General features: G+C 43.8%; 1 protein-coding gene and 1 long non-coding RNA gene across 9 annotated transcripts in view; one reads left to right on the top strand and one right to left on the bottom strand.

The window, feature by feature from the left end:
• Positions 1-21243, top strand: part of PDE1C (phosphodiesterase 1C) — a 336024-nt gene that overhangs the window by 301732 nt on the left and 13049 nt on the right. For 6 of the 8 annotated variants that reach the window (XR_014517662.1, XR_014517663.1, XR_014517664.1 and 3 more), the window contains 2 exons: positions 470-645; positions 1685-1984. Coding sequence is in view for 3 of the 8 variants with exons in the window: in XM_083468113.1 (XP_083324239.1) it covers positions 470-645; positions 1685-1984 (476 nt within the window). In the remaining 5 variants the exon portion in view is untranslated. Of the gene's footprint in view, positions 1-469; positions 646-1684; positions 1985-13131; positions 13789-21243 lie in introns of those variants that run through there. The other 2 variants (XM_083468111.1, XM_083468112.1) reach the window with 1 other exon arrangement.
• LOC310690018 lies at positions 13411-20114 on the bottom strand. Its single transcript, XR_014517790.1, has 2 exons — positions 17665-20114; positions 13411-17605 (listed from the first exon to the last, which is right to left on the bottom strand). It is a non-coding gene; the product is annotated as an uncharacterized lncRNA (long non-coding RNA).

Raw genomic sequence — 21243 nt, 5'->3', positions numbered from 1 at the left:
GGACTTGCTAGATTTGGAAAATGGTTGATTTATATGACCTTCCTGGTGCGTCAAGTGGCTTGGCAAATCCAGATTGCCATTGCTCATGTCGAAATGGTTTTCTGAGTTTTTCACTTCAGACATTCATCACCAATGAGGCCATTTGCCAAGTCTGACCCATCCTGGCTCCTGCTTGGAAATTGGCCGGCATTGAAAAAAGACTCGGGACCAAGGCAAAATTGCGACTCCAAAGGATTTAGTTTCCCACCCCCACCCCTGACCTACTGATTGGCAAGCCCTAGGCTCTGTGGTGTAGACCACAGCACCACCCGCGTCCCTCAGCAGGAGGATGGATGGGAAAGCTCAATCAGAGAAAGGGTCAAGTTAGTGGATGAAGAAAATGGACATTTTGCTCCTAAAGTCTCTTTAGCATCTATGCTCTTGGGTCTATCTGGATATAATATTAATGCCTTTTATCGTGCTCTCCCAGTCTGAATAGCATTAGCCCCTCAGAAGTTAAAAGATCAAGTGTCAAGAGTACTGGATCGGAAGGAAGTGCCTCTCTCAACTGCTCCATTCTCACTGTGGACTTCAAAGGTTTCAAAAGCACCTGGACTGAGGTGGTGCAACAAAACCGGGAGAAGTGGAAAGCACAAGCAACCAAAGGTAAGAACAAGTGAGCTCATTGCATAGAACTTTCAAAAGACTCAGGATTTTGATGGTGTCTGTGTGTGTATATGGGGAAAGCTTCTATGTTGCAAAGGACCTCAAGAGTCCAATGCTTCTCTAAGTGAATACCCTTTGTAAAGATGGGATTATGCAGTTGGCAGAGCCTGTCAGAACAAAAATGTATCCAGCCTGTTTCCAGAAACTGCAGAGAGTGGATGCCTGTCATATCTCTACATCAGTGTTTTCCAAACTTGGGTCTCCAGCTGTTTTTGGACTACAATTCCCTTCATCCCTGACAAGGTCTTGCTAGGAGTTGTAGCCCAGAAACAGCTAGAGACCCAAGTTTGGGAAACATTGCTCTGCATCTGTTCAGGGAAGCTTTTAATGTGTGACATTTTAATGTATTTTTAATCTTCGTTGGAAGCCGCCCCGAGTGGCTGGGGAAACCCAGCCAGATGGGCAGGGTACAAATAAAAAATTATTATTATTATTATTATTATTATTATTATTACAGTGGTGCCTCACAAGACGAAATTAATCCATTCCGCGAGTCTCTTCATCTTGCGGTTTTTTTGTCTTGCGAAGCACGGCTATTAGTGGCTTAGCGGCTATTAGCGGCTTTAAGAAAAAGGAAACAAACTCGCAAGAACTCGCAAGACGTTTCGTCTTGCGAAGCAAGCCCATAGGGAAATTTGTCTTGCGCAACGACTAAAAAAACGCAAAACCCTTTCGTCTAGCGAGTTTTTCGTCTTGCGAGGCATTCGTATTGCGGGGCACCACTGTAGTATTAATATTATTATTATTATTACTATTATACTAACATTCTGTGATTCTACAAACATGCTTAGGATTGTGGTCTTAGTCACCTGATGAGATGGGCAGGACCTGTGAGCATATTGCTGAACTGCAACCTCTATCATTCCTGACCATGGGCTATGTGGGCTGGGGCTGCGGAGAGGAGAGTTGCCCTTCTGACTGATGGTTTCTCTCCCCCTCCTGCCATTCACTGTTGTCCTTGCTTTTGCTGAGGATGCAGAAGAGAAAGCCAAGAAAGAGGCCGAGGAGAATGCTCAGCAGGGAACGGATGACAAGAAAACGGAAGAAAGCGACGGGAAAAAGCCGGCTGAGGAAACCACTGCCCCCAAGCCAGACAGTAGTAAAGAAGGCAATTCGGGAGAAAGCAAGAGCACGGAAGCCGGCAAGACTAATGTGAATGGGACTCGCCAAACGGCTGGCAGCAAACATGAAGCTTCTCAAGGAAAAAATGCAACTCAGGTGGAAAAGGAGTCGGAGTCCAAGGCGACGGCAGGAGAACAAAAGCGGCTTGTACAGAATGGTAAGTCCTTGTGCAGAAGCAAATGTACTTTTCATTTGTATGCTGCTTTGAACAACTCCTTTGTGGAGAGGAAAAGTGGGATAGAAGTGTTTTAAATAATAAACAAAGAATGCAATGCTGAGCTCATACCTTTGAGAGATTTGGAGTAGGCGACGGGTGGGCAGATGAGGTTCTTATAGCCATGCCACCCCAGTCTTGCTTTCTAATATGCACTCTAATGATATCCTAGAATTACCATATTTTTCGCTCTATAAGACGCACCAGACCACAAGACGCACCTAGTTTTTGGAGGAGGAAAACAAGAAAAAAAATATTCTGAATCTCAGAAGCCAGAACAGCAAGAGGGATCGCTGCGCAGTGAAAGCAGCAATCCCTCTTGCTGTTCTGGCTTCTGTGATAGCTGTGCAGCCTGCATTCATTCCATAAGACACACACATATTTCCCCTTATTTTTTAGGATGGAAAAAGTGAGTCTTATAGAGCAAAAATTACGGTAAGTGTCTGTGTGAGAGAGGTATCTCTCTCTCTTTCTCACACACACAGATACATAATGGACATGCACACACACACAGAGGTTAGAGCTGTCTTTTTCCGTTCAATTTGTTGCTGTTGTCATTGCAAAAGATAATGGCTCTCAATATAAATGAATTAATGAGAGAATCAAATGAGACATCTCATTCAGCTGGATATTGCACCTAAGTGCACTTTTGCTGCCGCTGCTGGCTCATTTCTGCTGTGTCATTCCCTGGGACACTAGTTTAGTGCCCTGTACAGTTTTAGAAGGGAACTTTAATGTAATGATACACAACATTAATCTCCTTGGATGCATAAGAGCGTTTTTCTTTGCTGGACTTAGTCTATCTCATTCTGGGGGATCGTTCCTGTTCTCTGGGGATAGTTTCATCATTTCTTTTCAGAGTTCATTATACTCATCATTCCACCATGCAGCTAGAAGAACAGCTCTTATAACTCCCTTAAGCTACCCTATTCATTAGGAAATTCAATTCTGCAAATGTGCACAGTCTCCTTGCCTTAGGAAAAGCCTCTGTGGCTTTGCAGAGGATAGACTTTGTGAGTGTAATATTCATGTGGATATTCCAGGTCCTTGCCCTTTTGCAGTCTTTTGTCTTTGGTTGTTGAAGGGAAATATTAATATCTCATTAGTGTTGGTCCTGCTGATGACACAAAAACATTCAAATGCTCAGTTACAGCTGGTAAACGATCTCTTGAAGTTTTTCAAGTTGGTGTTCACTGAAGCCTGGGAACTATTTCCTCTTCAGAGAATGGTATATTACGGTATTTTTCACTCTATAACACGCACCTGACCATAACATGCACATCGTTTTTAGAGGAGGAAAACAAGGGAGGGGGGAAATCTGAATGAAACAGTGGATGTATAATTTTTGTGCTTCATGCTGTGACCACAGACATGTGATCTGATGGTGAATTTGGGGTGACCCAATGCAAAGATCCTGAGGATCCATGTGGAGCCATGCTTTGTAACCACGTTTTTGCACCATTGCAGCCCCAGGCAACAGTGGGTGCGTGATTTTTTTGGTGCAGGCTGTAGCCATGGACATGTAATGTGATCTAATGGTGAATTTGGGGTGTCCCAATGCAAACATCCTGAGGATCCATATGGATCCATGCTTTGTAACCACATTTTAAGTGGGGAGGGAAGGAAAAACACAGAAGGGACAAGGAGCACGAGAGGGGTGTGCAGAGAAGCAGCTGGCTAAGAATGCAGGAGAGGGGTTTAACGGGAGGGAGGAAAGGAAGGCAAAAGTTTCTTTCTTTTTAAAAAAATGATATTTATTGAAATTTTACAGACAGTAAAAGGTTACAGAAGTTAAACATAAAAAGTAAGAACAAAGAATAACCATAAAAAAGAGATACAAAAATACAAAAACAAAACACATAAAAAGTAAAAAGCAATTAAAAAAGAAAAATCAGTATTTTCATGTCTTATATTTCATTTACTTGTTTCCTGACCTCCTCACACCTCCCTTTTTTGTATTCCAGTTCACATGATTAATTCAGCAAATCCTTACCCTCTATCATTTATCCTTACTCAATATCTTAACCTATTATAAATATGTATTTTCAACTATTATCAATCCGTATTTACATATTCTTGTTAATCTTTTTACCAATACCGCTTATTTTCAATCCAACATCCCTTTAACATTCATTAATTTTACAGTATTTCTGCAAATAGTCTTTAAATTTTTAAACTTTAAACTTTTTCCAGTCTTCTTCCACCACCAGAAATGACTGGCAGAATCCGAGATCAGGGAGAAGAGGTGGTGGAAGAAGGAAGGCAAAAGTTTCCACCCACCCACCCAAGCCAGCCCCCCCCTCTCTCTCCCTCCCCCCCCCTCTTTCTCTCTCCCACCTGCATGTTTTCCGGCTGCCTGCGAGTCCCTAGAATGCTTCCCTGGACGCAGCAGCACCGGAGCACGGAGAGGAATTAGAAGGAAGGACGCGATCCTTTCATTTCCCCTCTGCTTGCCTGGAGGGCAGGGGATTTCCCTGCTCTTTGTTCCGTTTGAGCAAACACAGCAACGAAACAGAAGTGGGTGGGCAGTAAGACCCTGAGGCAGAATGCAGGAAAGCAGCAGCTTCCTCTCTTTAGGCTTCCCTTCTCCATGACGCGCAATCTCATTTTTGCCTGATTTTTGCCCCTGCACTCGCGCCTGTCGGCTCCAGGGACCACACATTCACTCAATAACACGCACAGATATTTCCCCTTACTTTTTAGGAGAAAAAATCTGCATGTTATAGAGATAAAAGTATGTTCAGCTTGGTACCGACCCTATACAAAGTCATTTCAGGACAGAAAGACAGATGAATGTAACTCCAAATCTTTAAATGACATGAAATTAATATGTTGAAGAGCTGTGGTATGTGGATTTGACACTTCTGTACTGTGAAGTGTGGCTTGTCTCCACACTGGTGTTACCAGTAAGGCGCTGCTGTGCATCTTCCCTTTTCACTTTTCAGGGCAAAGTTTTCTTTCAAGAAAACACCAACCCAAAACCTCCCGCTTGTTCACCATATTTGTTGCATCTCTTTCCCCTGCTGCCCCAATGGCTGTGGTTTCAGTACAATTTTGGTTATTCTCAGCAAGAGTAAAATGGAGGCCACCCATGCAATCAGAGGTCACAAGGGCACGTCTTGACGTCAAAGCGCTGCATATTTGCATAAGTGAGTTCAGCTGTGTGACCATTGTAGCCTTATTGGAGTTCACCGATTGGGTCTGCGTTGCTCCGTGACAGGAGGAAGGAAGTCAAAATGACACCGAGTTGGTTCAAAGAAAGAGTTTATTCTGCTCTCCGGATAGCAGAAGGCACTTGCGTGGTGAGTCCACTGCAAGTCCAAAGAAATGACAAGTTTCATGCAGTATATATATCCTCCAGGCACCCTCTCCCTCCTTCCAACCACGTCAGCTTGTATACGTAGGTTGACATCACATATGTTCCTGCTCTGGTACTCTCAACCATAAAAGGGTTTTCCTTCCTGCACTCCTGACCATAAAAGTATATTCCTGTTCCTACTCCTATCTTGGAGCAAGAGGTCACTACTTCCGAGAACATGCTCTGGCGTTAGTCCCAGACTTGGGTCTCTGCGTCATTTGTGGCCAGGACATAAGATATGCCTGTGTCTGTTCTACTGGTAAAGTCAAGGCCAGTCTTGCCGTCAAACTGATAAGGTAGAGAGCTGTGTTCTTGTTTTGCATTTGCTCAACGGCTAAAGTTTATGTATTTTAGCTAAGGAGAAATGGGGATTTTGGTGCAGTTTAAAAACTGCCTGCACAGTCAGTTTTGGGTTTGGGAAACCCATCCCTTCACCATGTCACCCAGTCAACACAGAATGCAGGAAATGGTTCCTAAATCAGTATCCCTCTTGCTCCGAATGAGGAAACATTTGTGTATGCTCCCTGTTCCAAGTTGTAGCAAAGGAGCATGGTAGAAAGCATGTATCATTTCAGCTCAAGATCCAAGACATACCTTGGATCTCAAACACCCTGGAACTCAGACGTTTTGGCTCCCAAACGCCGCAGACCCAGAAGTGATTGTTCTGGTTTGCAAATGTTCTTTTGGAACCTGAATGTCTGACGGGGCTTCCGTGGCTTCTGATTGGCTGCAGGACCTTCCTGCAGCCAATCTGAAGCCACGATTTGGTTTTTGAACATTTTGGAAGTCGAACGGACTTCCGGAACGGATTCCGTTCGACTTCCAAGGTACGACTGTACTTACATAGGTACATACGTACATCCTTTGATACAGATGAGGCCCAGACTTCAATTCAAAAGTGTTCTGGAGGTGCAGTCTGTATGCCATACAAACAGATGGTATAGGTTAGGGGTGGGCAACCCCCCTTTTTCCTGCTGAGGTCTGTGTTCCCTCTGAAATACTCTGTTGGGGGTGTAGCCCTTCTGACAGGGGGTGGAGCCAGACCCAACAATGAGCAAAGCTAGAAACAGACATTTTCTGGATTCACTTATCCAGAATAAAGACCACTTTGCTTCATTTTTCATAATGGCTAGGTGGCCATATGCCCTCTTTTTCCAGGACATGTCCTCTTTTTCATTGGTATGTAAAATGTCGTCAGAGCGATCCGTACTTGAAAGTAGAAGTTGGCAAATGTGTCCTCTTTTTCGCTCATCAACATATGGCAACCCTACTACAACATAGGCTTCCCAAGCTTAGGCAGGTCTCTCAAATAAGTGTACAGAGGATTTTTATTTATTTTTAGTGCTACTTACTAATATGGCTCCTGTTCTGAAACCAAGTGAAACTAATTCCTTTCTGACTTAAGTGTGACTACGTCATTGCAAACACTTTTTAGGCCACATCCACTAGAACTGATCTCATGATGTTGCAATAGATATTGTGTTGGAAACTTCACTGACAGAATAGCTAGCTATGCACTACGTAGTGCCTTAGTGACCATTTCATGCATTGACATGCATGTGCATAAAAGTTTCAGAGGCATCCGGTCCTCACATAGAGATTTAGAGACCTGGAGGAGCGTGCTGAACTCTTAAGGCTGACAACATGCTAACGATTTTTTCAGAAGGCAACCTCAAAGGTCAGGGGCCGTGTTTTACTAAGAATGGGTACCAGAAAGCAGGGACTGTCCCGAATCCACAGGGACAACTGGACTGTATAGAACAATCTAGTTATATGCCAAATCAGTGTGTGTGAATACTCCTTAGGCTCTGTACATTTCTGTCTAAATTAGCCCTGAACACTTTAAATTATAGGAGGCATTTTACAACCAAGTCACACACTGAGGACTTCTCCTTTGTATGATTTCTGACTTAAAAGATGATAGTGAAAAGTCAGACAAGAAAGGTCAGGGAAATGCATTAAAGAAACCAGAGGGTAAGGATCCAATGTGTTTCTTTATCAGTTCATCTAGCCCAGGCTGCTACTACCTGCCATATGCAGTGAACCATATGAACCAGCTGGGAGAAAAATAAAAATCGTTGGCTACTTCTTTGGCATACCCAAAGGTCTATAAGTTTCCCTTTTGATACTAAAACTGACCCAGGCTTATGAAAGTCATGCAAAAATTGAAGGTGCCTCTTTTTCCCATCTAAGCCCAGGATACACAGCAGTGCTTCAAGGAACTGATTTTAAAAACCCAAATAGTGAGCATAAGGTAAAGGTAAAGTACCCCTGACAGTTACGTCCAGTCGCGAACGACTCTGGGGTTGCGGTGCTCATCTCGCTTTATTGGCTGAGGGAGCCGGCGTACAGCTTCCAGGTCATGTGGCCAGCATGACTAAGCCACTTCTGGTGAACCAGAGCAGCGCACGGAAACGCCGTTTACCTTCCCACTGGAGCAGTACCTATTTATCTACTTGCACTTTGACGTGCTTTTGAACTGCTAGGTTGGCAAAAGCTGGGACAGAGCGATGGGAGCTCACCCCGTCGCGGGGATTCAAACCGCTGGCCTTCTGATCGGCAAATCCTAGGCTCTGTGGTTTAAACCACAGCGCCACCTGTGTCCCTAGAATAGTGAGCATCCTATACCCTAAAAAGAGATGTGGGGGGGAGAGAAACAACCCTTTGCAGCTTCCTACAAGTAGTGCTATATGTCATGGAGTTGGATGAAAAACAGACATATCTTGGTTAATTAAGTGTTTTTCACTCCAAAACAACAATCGATAATTTCAAGTCAACTCTAGCCAGTTTCCCCCACACTTGTTTAGAAATGTGCGCCCTCTTATCAATGACTTGAAATCTGTGTGAAAATGGAACGTAGGAAGTGGAACATATGGATATGTTCTTGAGAGAAGCAGTAAAACATCTGGGCCTGATTCCATAGCTTTGCCCCGTGCACAGCTGCTCTCAGAAAACAGAACATTTGCTACCCTTTCCATCCAAACACCATTGTTTGCCAATGTTTTTCTTTCAAAGGCAGCATGTAACGTGGCCACCAATGAAGTGGAATTATTTCATTTTGCAAATTATATCCCCCCAGGAGTTAATTAGACTGCTTATCATGATTTTAATTTTAAAATAGCTAGCTCCTTCTGTGCACCGTATCATTAGAAATTAAGTTCCGCGCCATCAGTTTCAGATTCATTTTGTTAGTGCCTCGCATTGGCACTACGTACCATTGGAATGGCAAAATCCAGTGTTGGAAGGAGTGGAGGCTGGTTTACCTGGGCGAATGGGGTACTGCCCCACCAACATCTCTGCCCTCAGCCAGCCCCCAAAACCTGCCATCCTCCTACTTATATCCAGTCCAGGAGGTGGCATTACCTGTGGGCTTAAGAATAATAATATGCTGCCAATTTGACCAGGTTGCCCCAGCCACTCTGCGTAGCTTCCAACAAATGAAAACATAGTAAGAGCATTTGGCTCTGGCTCCAACTACTGATGAACTCCCTGTTTTCTGCACCACAAGTCCTAATGGGCACCAACCACCGCTGCGGGTGGCACTGTGGTCTAAACCACTGAGCCTCTTGGGCTTGCCGATCAGAAGGTTGACTGTTCAAATCCCTGCGACAGGGTGAGCTTCGGTTGCTCTGTCCCAGCTTTTGCCAACCTAGCAGTTCGAAAGCACATCCCACCGCAGTAGATAAATAGGTACTGCTGTGGCGGGAAGGTAAACGGCGTTTCCGTGCACTCTGGTTTCCGTCATGGTGTTCTGTCACACCAGAAGCGGTTTAGTCCTGCTGGCCACATGACCCGGAAAGCTATCTGTGGACAAAACGCTGGCTCCCTTGGCCTGAAAAGTGAGATGAGCACCCCATAGTCGCCTTTGACTGGATTTAAGCATCCAGGGGTCCTTCACCTTTTCCTTTCTTTCCAGTAGGTATACACGGAAGCTACATACCTGGATAAACTCTTTGGGAGTAAGGGCAGACATATGGTCAAATATTTTGTGATACCGGAATAGCGCTAGCAGGTTTTATGTTTCGTTTTCATTCCAAAAGCGTTGAAGTGCTCCTTCACACAACCATGTGAATGTGTGACGCCTGAGGGGTTTTTAAATGGGCTTTTCATGAGCTGCTCTGTCCTTCAGTTGGTGACTGCATGGGCTCAAATGGTTGTGTGGATTAACAGACTCCTTTGGGAAGTGGTGAACTCTCCTTCCTTGGAGGTTTTTAAGCAGAGGGTGGACGGCCATCTGTCATGGATGCTCCAGCTGAGATTCCTGCCTTGCAGGGGTTGGACTAGATGACCCTTGGGGTCCCTTCCAACTCTACAATTCTTTGATTATCCAGATTAGGTCATTACTCAACAGCAGGCTTCCTCAAACTTGGCCTTCCAGATGTTTTGAGACTACAATTCCCATCATCCCTGACCACTGGTCCTGCTAGCTAGAGATCATCGGAGTTGTAGGCCAAAAACATCTGGAGGGCCAAGGTTGAGGAACAGTACCCTCAATATGAGGGGTAAGTGCATATCATTCTAGCCAACTGTACAAAAAATTTGCCACGTTTGTGCCAAACCATTTGCTGCATTTGAATAGTGTATTAAACTATGAATATGAACATGAATCCATGTTCTTGGCAAAGGAAAACTGGAGGCAAGGAAAAATGCTCATGGCATGTCCTAAGGAAGCAAGCAAGGCTTCCATCTAGTGGCCATAATGTATTTCACAAACTTCAACCGGCAGTTCACAGCTATTGCACAATGTCACCAAAATAAAAACAACCGGCTGAATGAATTTGGCCAGTTGAATGATCCCTGCCATTTGGAAACGGTCCGCACGCAAGGTCCAAGGAGAGATGGAACTGGGTGATGTTGGTGGGAAAGGGTTCAAGAAAAAGGGAAGAGACAGTGCTTTCAAATGAAGGGGGGATTGTTAGTCTGTGGCAGGAATGTATTGGGTGCCATGCAAATGACTTGTGTGAGCATATGAAAACTGTGTGTGTGTTGCTTGTTATTTACACAGCACTTTCAGTGTCAGTAAGACACTTTAAGTATATGAAGTCTTTAATTTTCGTTGTCTTCACGAATGGCTTTTGACGTGTTACTAATCTCTGATATGCCATGGCTACTTTCAGTTTAAAGCTCTTTACATGAGGGTGAAAGATAGATGACTTTGCCAAATGACCCCCCCTCCCACCAATGAATGTGTGGTTTGGTCCATGTTTGAATCCTCCTTAGTTCTGATCCACCAGTTTCTTTGCTGGATCACAGTGACACGCTCTCGCTATTTCAGATCAACACATTTCAAGGCATCTTAAGTACTTTTAGAAGGGTATTTAGATGTCCTCCATGATGGCAAAGTCCCAGTTAATGTGAAATAAGGACACCCTGATTGCATTTCTTCCATATGTTGTGTACCATAGTGGTTTTCAACAGTGACGAATCATGTATCCTCATGTCTAGTAGTTATGGAGAAGAAGTGAGACTGTCCATTGGTGGAATGCTCTTGGTGGGAAACAATTCAAAGTCTCTCTTTCTATGTGTTTAGTGTTAGGCTCCCAGTGGTTGTTGGCAGTCATTACCATTTTGTAGAGTTTCTGACATGCAAAATTCCTTCCTAAACCCCGTTGACTGGAATGCAATCTAGAAACTTGCTTACACGAGTGAGCAACATTAAGTTGGCTAAAGAATACAAACAAATAAATAAATAAAAGAAATGTGAACACAGTGGATAGAGATGAATCACCCATTGCGCACGCTGTATATAAGTAATCACATGTGTTTAATCTCAAAACTGCCCTGGGGACTATTTGGGGGCTGAAATATATATATCAGTGTAGCAATTGGTTAGGGCCCACTTGCAAATCCATTTATATTGTTTGCCATTACGTTGTAACATCCAGTCACAACAAATTCTAATTTGTGTGTGTGTGTCTCTGTAAAACTTTTTGTTAGTGCTGAACAAAAATGACACCTCCTCCTCAAAATTGGACAGCAAATTTGATGCAAACATTGCAGTTATTGGTAGAAGGAAACAAAGTTCCTACCCCTGGATTTGTGCTGAAAATTCTCATCTGAGAAACTTTGGCTTAAAGCTTTATTTTACCATTTGTTGTGTGCTAATTTCTTTTTAGTGCAGCTTGTTGGTCAGATATTTGTAGGGGGTTGAACTCTAGGATGTAAACCAGGCATAGGCGAACTCGTCCCTCCAGATGTTTTGAGACTACAATTCCCATCATCCCTGTTAGCTAGGGATGATGGGAGCTGTAGTCCCAAAACATCTGGAGGGCCGAGTTTGCCTATGCCTGATGTCAACAGAAGTCAGGGGTATTTCTTTTTTCCCAACCAAGGAAGTAGCATTTTAGAAGAAGGCCAAATCTGGTATTACTTATTCCATAAGTACCAAAGCCGGTTGGAATCCCTGTGCTGGGACTGTCTGCATTTTCAGAACCCCTCCCATTGTGTCTGATGCAGCTTTGGGGAGTTCTCCATTTTAGTTTCCTTTTTGCAGAAACGTGGGGGGCTTTTGCATTAGGGAAGGGCCAGGCTGACGTCCACAGCCAGCAATCTGAAACCAGTGCCAGTTGTTTGATGCCCAAGGACCAAAACAGATGCACTCGGGAAGATGTGTGATTGATTATTATTATTATTTATTTATTTATTTGTACCCCGCCCATCTGGCTGGGTTTCCCCAGCCACTCTGGGCGGCTTCCACAAAGACCAAAAATACACTAATATGTCATACATTAAAAACTTCCCTGAACAAGGCTGCCTTAAGATGTCTTCTGAATGTCAGGTAGTTGTTTATCTCTTTGACATCTGATGGGAGGGCGTTCCACAGGGCGGGTGCCACTACTGAGAAGGCCCTCTGCCTGGTTCCCTTTAGTTTTGCTTCTTGCAATGAGGGAACCGCCAGAAGGCCCTTGGCGCTGGACCTCAGCGTCCGGGCAGAATGATGGGGGTGGAGATGCTCCTTCAGGTATACTGGGCCGAGGCCGTTTGTTGCTTCCATTGTTCTAATTTGAGCTTTAAAAGAAGCCAATGGCACTAGGGCAAGGGGACTTTGCAACTCTTTCCCCTGTGTGATCTACCCAATCTTCTAGGAACAAGCTATACCTCCATGGTTGAGACCATGCTTTCCCAGATCCCATCCCAGGTAGGACTGGGGAGAAGTCCTGTTCAAAACCCTGGACAGCTACTGCTGGTTAAAGGCAAGACAACAGACCAAGAGTCTGGCTTCCTATGCCCCAATCTGTTACTCCACAGCAGAAGGCATATAGGCTCCAAGCGGCCTGAGGTCAGTGGGGAAATACCCACCCAAGTGTCCAAAGTTGTACAAATCCCAGTTTGAAAAAACAAGGGACACCGTTGAACGCTGCTCTTGCTCAGGGTTCCATGCCCCTCTGTCCTGGTTTACTGCCTGTCCCCAACAACAGACCATTGGCATCCTATATGCATGATCAGTACCCTGCTTTAAGGTTTGTTTTCCAAAGCTTCTTTGCACCTCCACAAATTATGGGGTTTCCCCCAAGTCAGCTGATACCTCTCTTTTGTACATGGGTAGAGCTGTTTAGGCTACGTAATGATTAGCCGTCGAAGACTTTCCCTATTAGTGTACACAGGATAGCATAATATTGATATAGAGCTTCCCCCCCCTTTTCTGTCATCCCCCCCCCTCCACTTCTTGGTCAGTAGGAAGGAGCACTGACAATTTTCTCTCTCTTTCTCTTTCTCTCTCTCTCTTTTCCAGATACAGAAGAGTAAAAAAACAAAACAAAACCACACATATTGTAATCAAAAAGGGACTGCAAATTTCTTTCATCATTCTAACTGATCTCCTTCCGCAAAGACCATTTTTTGGGGGAGGGCATTGTGCAGATTCTAAAGCGCCTGCTGCTTCTTGTTCCTCTCACTGGCTACTTCGCAGTCAATGACTTTGGGGGTTTTCATTTTGGGACTTCGGGGTTTGTTTGTTTTTTTCTTTCCTTCTTCATGTAAGTGATTTTTTTGGGTTTGGGGTTTTTTTAAAAAATGAAATTTCCCCTTAGCGAAATGACTCTTCATTCGGGACTTGCAGATCAAGCAAACGTGAGCCGTTTTGAGTCGCAGCTTGCAAAAAAATATTCTGACATGGTGAAGCAGAGACTTTGGCACATCCGTGGAAAGAGACTTGGGGAAAAACACAGTTGTTTCCATGAGTTGTTTTAATGCACAAAGAAAGGAAAAGGAAAGAAGAAACCTTGTCTATTTGAAAGCCATGATTTAGAGCACTGGGGTTTCTGCAGATTCTTTTTTTTACATATATAAATAAAAAAAATTCTGGCTATTTTACAAATAAGCAAATTGCTGAATTCCTAGACAGCTTTATAGTATTTTTCAAGAAAAAAAATACACTCAATAGATTTCATTTGCTCGACGTCTCCTTGATTTTGTGTACCTTTGATTGTCTTTCAGTTGAGCCATTGTTTTGTTGGCTTGGTATTGTAGCAAGAATGTCGCTCAGCCTCTGGGGGAAAGAAAGTGTTGTTTCTGTTGATTTCTGTAATAAGCACATTTTTTTAAAAAAGTGCATCCCATCCACACACACCCTTGTTACTCATAGCCTTTTATTTTGACCCAAAGAACACTCTGGGGGAGCCTATCAATTCCTCCTTTGAAGTTTTATTGCTGAATGAACTGGGGGAGTTAATTAGCCAATACAGGCAAACAGAATGCAATGCAATTCTGCCATCAGAGACGTAAATGGGACTTAGAAGTTTCATCTCAACACTTTAAGGCTTGCACTGCCGAAATACTAAGCTGCCGAAATACTGTAATGCCCGCCATTCAACTTCTGTCCCAGAGGCAATTGCTTCTCCCATCATGGCGCATGGCAAAGGATGTCTGACGGCTGGAATGCATTGAGCTAATCATTGTGATTGATGCCCTGGTACTATGCAGATTTGCTTGGGGGTTAAATCCTGATTTCAGTGGGTTTGGTTGATCCAAACTGTGGTGGGCATGACAAGCACAGAATCCAAGCAGGGTTTCATGCAGCCTGGTGTCACGCTTAGCATGCAATCCTCTTTACCTCAAAGTAAGCCAACGTCTACTTCCAAGTAGGCTTGTATAGGCCTGTTCACGGGTTCCTAACTCAAACACCAGCCTTCTTCTGTGAAGCATTTGCATGCAAAGAGACTTCCCTCTGGTTCCTCCTTCAGTGGCATATGATTGATGCAGATGGGAGGAAGATTATGCTGGTTAAGAACTTTTTAAATGAAATGCTGGACCTCACAGAATTCTGCCCAGGTTAGTGATTTTTGCTTGCCCTACAACGCTTATAAACCAGCCTTCCCCCCCCCCCAAAGGTAAATTCACATAAGGTAGCAAAATTATCTGATTTTTCCGATTGCCTGGTTTAGATCTCATGACTTTTCCCAAAAGCTGGTAACCGCATCTTTCCCATAAGGCTGGGAATCCTTAGACCTGAGCACACTCACAAATTGTATTAAACCAGTTTAAAAGGTGTTCAGGGTTGTAGTATAGAATTGCAACAACATATTCACCTTCTCAGTAAGCCTCAGGTACAAAGTAACATGCTTTCTCACCCTCGATTCTATTTTGGAAAATACAGAGCTTGAGGATTTTTAAAAAATAGGTATTTGCCCAAGACCATCTGAGTCCTAACTCTTCAGGGATTCTAAGCCAAATGTTCCCAATACCAAAGAATTTTTATGAAGAAGCAATTTTAAATACTTTACAAAACAGGAGTGGACTTTCTGATCTGGATGAGTACAGCCTGATCAGTTGTATGTTTACTCATAAGTAAGTCTCACTGATTTTAATGTTGCTTATTCCCAGATAACTGAGCATTGTGGACTGCAGCCTTTTTCTTTCTTTCTTTTTTTCCTTTCAAAAAATTGGTTTTAAAAAGGGCAGTTCCAGTTCTAGCATAGCATCGCTATATAAACCCAACACCTTTATACTTGTCCTACATATTAAGTAGAGAAATTGCAGGGGGTTTTTTTTTGAAACTTCATCTGTTTCTCCATTTTCATATGCAAAAGATGCTGGTTGCTTTGTCTTTTCAATATCTGACGGCTGCTCTGGCCTCTTCTTAAAGGTCAGCAAAAAACTAATTATTCCTTACCCTCCAAAAACCTTTGAACTTCAAAGGTTTTTAGGGTGCTGAAAGGGAGGTGTTTGAAGGGAACTGCCCGCCATAGGTTCTTGGTTTAACCTGAGGCAAGCCATTGTCTCAGTCCCCATTTGTAAATGAAAATAAATATAAGTCATACTGAAGGATTTTCTGCCAGTGACTTACTATCTAGCTTTGGACACATCACTAGCAATGTTATCTCACCTACATATATGGCAACAATACTGTAATTATATATTATGGCTTTTAGGAGACACACATGATAAACTCTGGAGGCAGTGCTGTTGGCTTGTGAGCACATAATTTAATTTTACTCCAGATTTTTTATGGGGGGGAGGGGAGAGGGAGAGAAGTAAGGAACGGTCCTGAAAGAGCAGATAATGTGAGTTGAGGCTAGAACTGGCCTAGACACAAGTTTTCCTTCTGCCGCATCAACAGTAATATAAACCCCATGGATCTCTGCTACGCTGAGCAGGCCATCTTTCATAATTTGGAATAGCTACTACCCCGTGGTTTCTGTAATTATAAACAACATTACAGACATTTCCAACGTGCTGCAAATTATTTCTTCCTCTTGCAAGGCTCCTTCTGCATTGACACAGCAGCGTAAGAGCCCTGTTGGATCAACGCAGAGACCCATCTAATCCGACGTTGCATTCTCACAGTACCAGTCAGGTGTCCAAGAGAAGCCCTTGCATGCCAGAGTGCTCTCCCCATCTGTGATCCCAACAGCACCATTCAGAGGCATACCAACTCTGTGATACTGCAGGTGGTTGTTGACAAGACCCCCCTCTCAGCCTCGCCTATGTGGTCCAAAAGAAAAGCGGAGCAAAACTTACGGCACCAGCATGGCTGCAGGCATATAAGGCGCCACCCAACCGTCTTAAGAGACTCCACCCCAGATTTGTGTAGGGTTCACTCCTTAGCCTTTTCTCCTGCCAAGATATCCTGCAAGACAGTGAAGGTTTAGGGTCAGAGTCTTCCTTCTCCTAGATGGGCTCCCTTCCCAGGTTGATGAGCCCCTCATTTCTCTCTCCAGCACATACAGAAACTGCCTTCTTGGCCATTGGACCCACAATTGGTCTCATCAGCTCAATCCTCCACAGCCGGTCTTTGTATGCAGGGGAAGTTCCTAACTCACTTCAACCATCATAGTTAGTAGTTACTGAAAACCTCATCAATCAATCAATCAATCAATCAATCAGGTTATTGTTCTAGTCAAAGGCCACAACAAATTTATAGCCATAACTTTAATAAAAAAATACCACCCTTAACAATCCATGCATAATATAAGCTGATATCCATGGTGCAAAAGATGTAAGATACCAGAGACACCAATGAGTTTACATCTAGCTTAATTTCAAATCAAGCCTATGAATCACCAAAACAGCAATTTGTAAGCCTTATGCTTGACATTCACAACCTTTGCAACTGGCAGGCAAGTCACTATGTGGTCTACACACCTGTCACAAACCCAGCTATTTGTGTCCCTAAGGATTTTTAGACTTTGAAACTGTTGAGATTACTTATATTCCTGGAGATTTCTTATATTCCTAGGGACCTCTGTGGATTCACTGATATATCTATTGTTAGGTATGCTGTGTTTCTGACATTTGAGTAAGCACTTTGAAGGCTTCTATTAAAAAATACAATTCAAAAAGCACTTTTAAATTTTCTTTACTTTTAAATTGTATTTGTCCAGGGTGCTGAGAGTTGTTAGGGGACCCCTGCCCCCCCCCAGAGCACCACATTTCCCAGAGTTCCCTGGGAAGAGGGGTTGATAGTTAGAATGGTAATTCTGTGAGGGGAATAGGGGTCTCCCAGCAACTCTCAGCACCCTAAACAAATTGCAGTTTCTAGGATTCTATGAGGGAATCCATGACAGTTTAAAGTGATATGATATTGCTTTAAATATATAGTGTAGACAAGGTCTTCTTTAAGAAGTTGGATTTTCTGCAGTTGTGGAAAACATGAGGCAATCACTGGAAAATACAGGATTAAATAAGAACATCAGCTGGACTTTGCCATAAAATGTGAGCGAACGAGACATGAAAATTCTGGATTAAATGCAGAATGCAGAAGAGCTCTGTATAAGTTGTAAGAAATCTGAGAAAGTAGCCTCCCCCCTTTTTTTACAAAGAGGACCACAATACTTGTCTCCAGGTTTTGTATTCAAGGATTGTCAAAGAACCTTCCTTTGCATAATGTATGCCCAATGGCCTCAAAGTTTGAGGCTCTTTGAAGGTAGAGATCTGAAATGGTTCATCATTTGCTTTTTCTAGGAGGGTCACTTGTACAAAGAATAAAAATGGTTGTTTTTATTGAACCAAGAGAGACATTAGAAGCTTCCTGGCATTTAGGAAGAGTCCCTCTTAAGAAAATAGAGTATTCTGTTTCCTTAGCACCTAGTTTTATAATTGCTCTTGCCTCAGCAGAAGAACGACATGTACTATAACTCCTGGTTTTTATCCGATTTGTTACACTCACATTTGTAACACTTAAGCATCATCATTAATATCCTACTGTGCTGATTCATTGCTTACATAGCTTTAAAAAAATATACAAAAGAAATTGAACTTGGCAGTTATTTAACATGTTGTAGTCTAAACTACAGAGCCTAGCTTGCCGATCAGAAGGTTGGTGGTTCGAATCCCCACAACGGGGTGAGCTTCTGTTCCTCGGTCCCAGCTCCTGCCAACCTAGCAGTTCAAAAGCACGTCAAGTGCAAGTAGATAAATAGCTACCGCTCCGGCGGGAAGGTAAACGGCATTTCCATGCGCTGCTCTGCTTTGCCATAAGTGGCTTAGTCATGCTGGCCGCATGACCCAGAAGCTGTCTGCGGACAAACACCGGCTTCCTTGGCCAACAGAGCGAGATAAGCGCGCAACCCCAGAGTTGTCCGTGACTGGACCTAACGGTCAGGGTTCCCTTTACCTTTTTTTAAACCTGCCACCCAGAATTGCTGCTCAACTCTTACCAAATCAACTAAATTTTACTCAGTCCGTGCAGGATCTAGGGGGTGTGAAAGGGACCTATAAAAGAAAGCACATGACATGTAGTTAAATAATTATTATCTTGTGGAATTTGCTGCCGCATAATGTAGTGAAGGGACGCGGGTGGCGCTGTGGGTTAAACCACAGAGCCCAGGACTTGCCGATCAGAAGGTCGGCAGTTCGAATCCCCGCGATGGGGTGAGCTCCTATTGCTCAATCCCAGCTCCTGCCAACCTAGCAGTTCGAAAGCACGTCATGTGCAAGTAGATAAATAGGGACCGCTCCAGCGGGAAGGTAAACGGCATTTCCATGTGCTGCTCTGGTTCACCAGAAGCGGCTTAGTCATGCTGGCCACATGACCAGGAAGCTGTCTACAGACAAACGCCGGCTCCCTCGGCCTATAGAGCGAGATGAGCGCCGCAACCCCAGAGTCGGTCACGACTGGACCTAATGGTCAGGGTTTCCTTTACCCTTTTCCTAATGTAGTGAAGGACCATCGTTTGGATGCTTTTAAAGGAAGATTAGACAAATCTACAGAGGGTAAGTCTGTTGAGGGCTACTAGTTGGACTATAGGGAATCCCAGCTGCCCAGCAATTGCTGGGGAGCAACGTTAGGAAATGGCTGTTGCCATCACATGCTGCTTGCTTATGGGCTTTTCAAAGGCATCTGCTTGGTGCTGGATTTGATGGAGCTTTTGCACTGAGGCAACAGGCCTTGTCTTCTCCTCTAGATGACAGAATTTGCTCCCTGCCCCCCCCCCCCACAGCTGCCATTCTTCTCCTAGTAGAAAAGTAGAATTTGGGGAAAAGACACTAAATGATGTGGTTACTTTACTAGTCTTTGCCTTTTTTTCCCCCTTTCCTGCATCACTTGATTAACTTGCCCTAGAATTTAATTGGGAGTATTTCTGTCCCAATGGGTGTAGTTGAGCTTTTGTCAGGGAAGGAGCAGGGGGGAGAATCAAAACTAAGCACTTTGGTTTTGTAATAAAAAATAAAAATCTAAGTTTTCCTTGTGCAAGAATCTAAGGACATTATTTAGGATTTTAGCCAGAACTTTACAATGGAGATATCTGAACTAAAATTTAGGGTCATTTCATAGGTTTCCCACCAAGGGTTTACTCTGGAGAAAACTGAGTGTACCAGTATGATGCAAACATTTGCAAATATGCTTGCCTCATTCTCAATTAGGTGTGCTCGTAAAACATCTTAGGTGTGCACCTAAAAATGGAATTTGTGAAGAGGCCTTAGGAAATTATGTTAATTTGTAACCCAAGGGCATTGTAAAAATACGTTACTCTGTCCAATTAGAAAAATGCCATTCAACTTAATTGCTAAAGCAAGAACACTGGAGACCACCCAGAGAAAAACACACTGGTTTCATCTTAAGATACAAAATTTAAGTGACGTGGGCATACAGTGCTGACTATTCTCAACTGTTCTGGGAATTAATTTAAAGAAAATGTGTTCACTGTAATTTTTTTATTGGGAGGAAGAGGCTTGTTTCTAAATGTATAAAACAATTTTTCAGCATTTCAGGGTTTTTTTTCCTGTAAATGAGTTCCTGTATGTTCTCCTTATTACCAAATAAAAGCAATGAGATCTCCAATTGGTATGGATTCCTGTTCTGTGCAAAAGCGAGTTAGCTTATCTAATGGAATAATGGAGCTGGTTGAGAGTGTTCATCACCGTTACTGTCTTGGGGGGGGTCGCATTATAACTGTTCACAGATGCAAAACACACTTCTTTTGCTGCATGAAACTGGAGGAAATTAAAGGTCCTTCTGCCATTGCCTTTGGCAGTGTGGGAACAACTACAGTGGGGCTCCTTCCCACACCATCTAGCAACATCAGAGGCCTGGAGCATAGCTGTCAACCATCCCTTATTTGGTGGGAAAGTCCCTTATCCCAGCGCCGTGTCCCGCTGCTGTCCCTTATTGATGATGTCCCTTAAATTTCCTGGGTTTCAAAGGAATCAGCTTGTCTCCCTCCCTCCCTGCCGGCCAGGGAGGAGGGAGGCTCCAACTGTGTTGCTTGGCTGCGTTGCTCACCCAATAAGGAGTCTAAGAACAACAGGGGGTGGAGCTTGCATGCCTTGTGCTGATCAAATCGGCTGCGTTGCCTGGGGACTTGCCTTTGCTCAGCACTTCCCAGCAGAGAGGTGACGGTGGTTTTCCTTGCTGCATCCCCTTTGCCGGGTTGCTGCGCTGTAGGAACCACAGCTTGAGGCTTTGTTTTGCTGCTGGCTGGGCTTTCTGCCTTTGGCTCGGAGGGGCTCAGAAGTTGAACATTACTGTGCTCCTTGAAAAATCCCTTATTTTGGCTGCTGATCCCTTATTTTCAAGGCTGCTGGTCCCTTGTTTTCAAATCTGTATGTTGACAGCTATGGCCTGGAGGCACATGGAAGAAGTCCATTTTGCCATTTCTTCCCATGGCTAGCAATACTCTGCTTTCCATAATACTCTCCTCAAAGGCTCCTCAAAATTCTCCACCCTATTTGTGGGCAAAGAAATGGGGGCTGGATTCTACCTCATTTCTACAGGAGGATCAATTCCACATCAGCTTCCAGGGCAGGGGGCTCGTCAGCATTAGCAATGACTGTAGTATGGCTTCTTTCTTTTCCCCTAAGCCCCACTCTTCTACTGCCACTAAAGGTCGCAGTAGCAACCATTTCTGGCTGCCATTTTGGATTTTTCATAATACCCTGGACCAAGTGTACTTTCGGGGGCACT

The sequence above is a fragment of the Podarcis liolepis genome, assembly GCF_965112155.1.
Source record: "Podarcis liolepis genome assembly, chromosome: 12".
NCBI classification, from domain to species: domain Eukaryota; kingdom Metazoa; phylum Chordata; class Lepidosauria; order Squamata; family Lacertidae; genus Podarcis; species Podarcis liolepis.
Note: the sequence above shows the minus strand (reverse complement) of the source record. Positions and strands in the feature narration are given on the sequence as shown.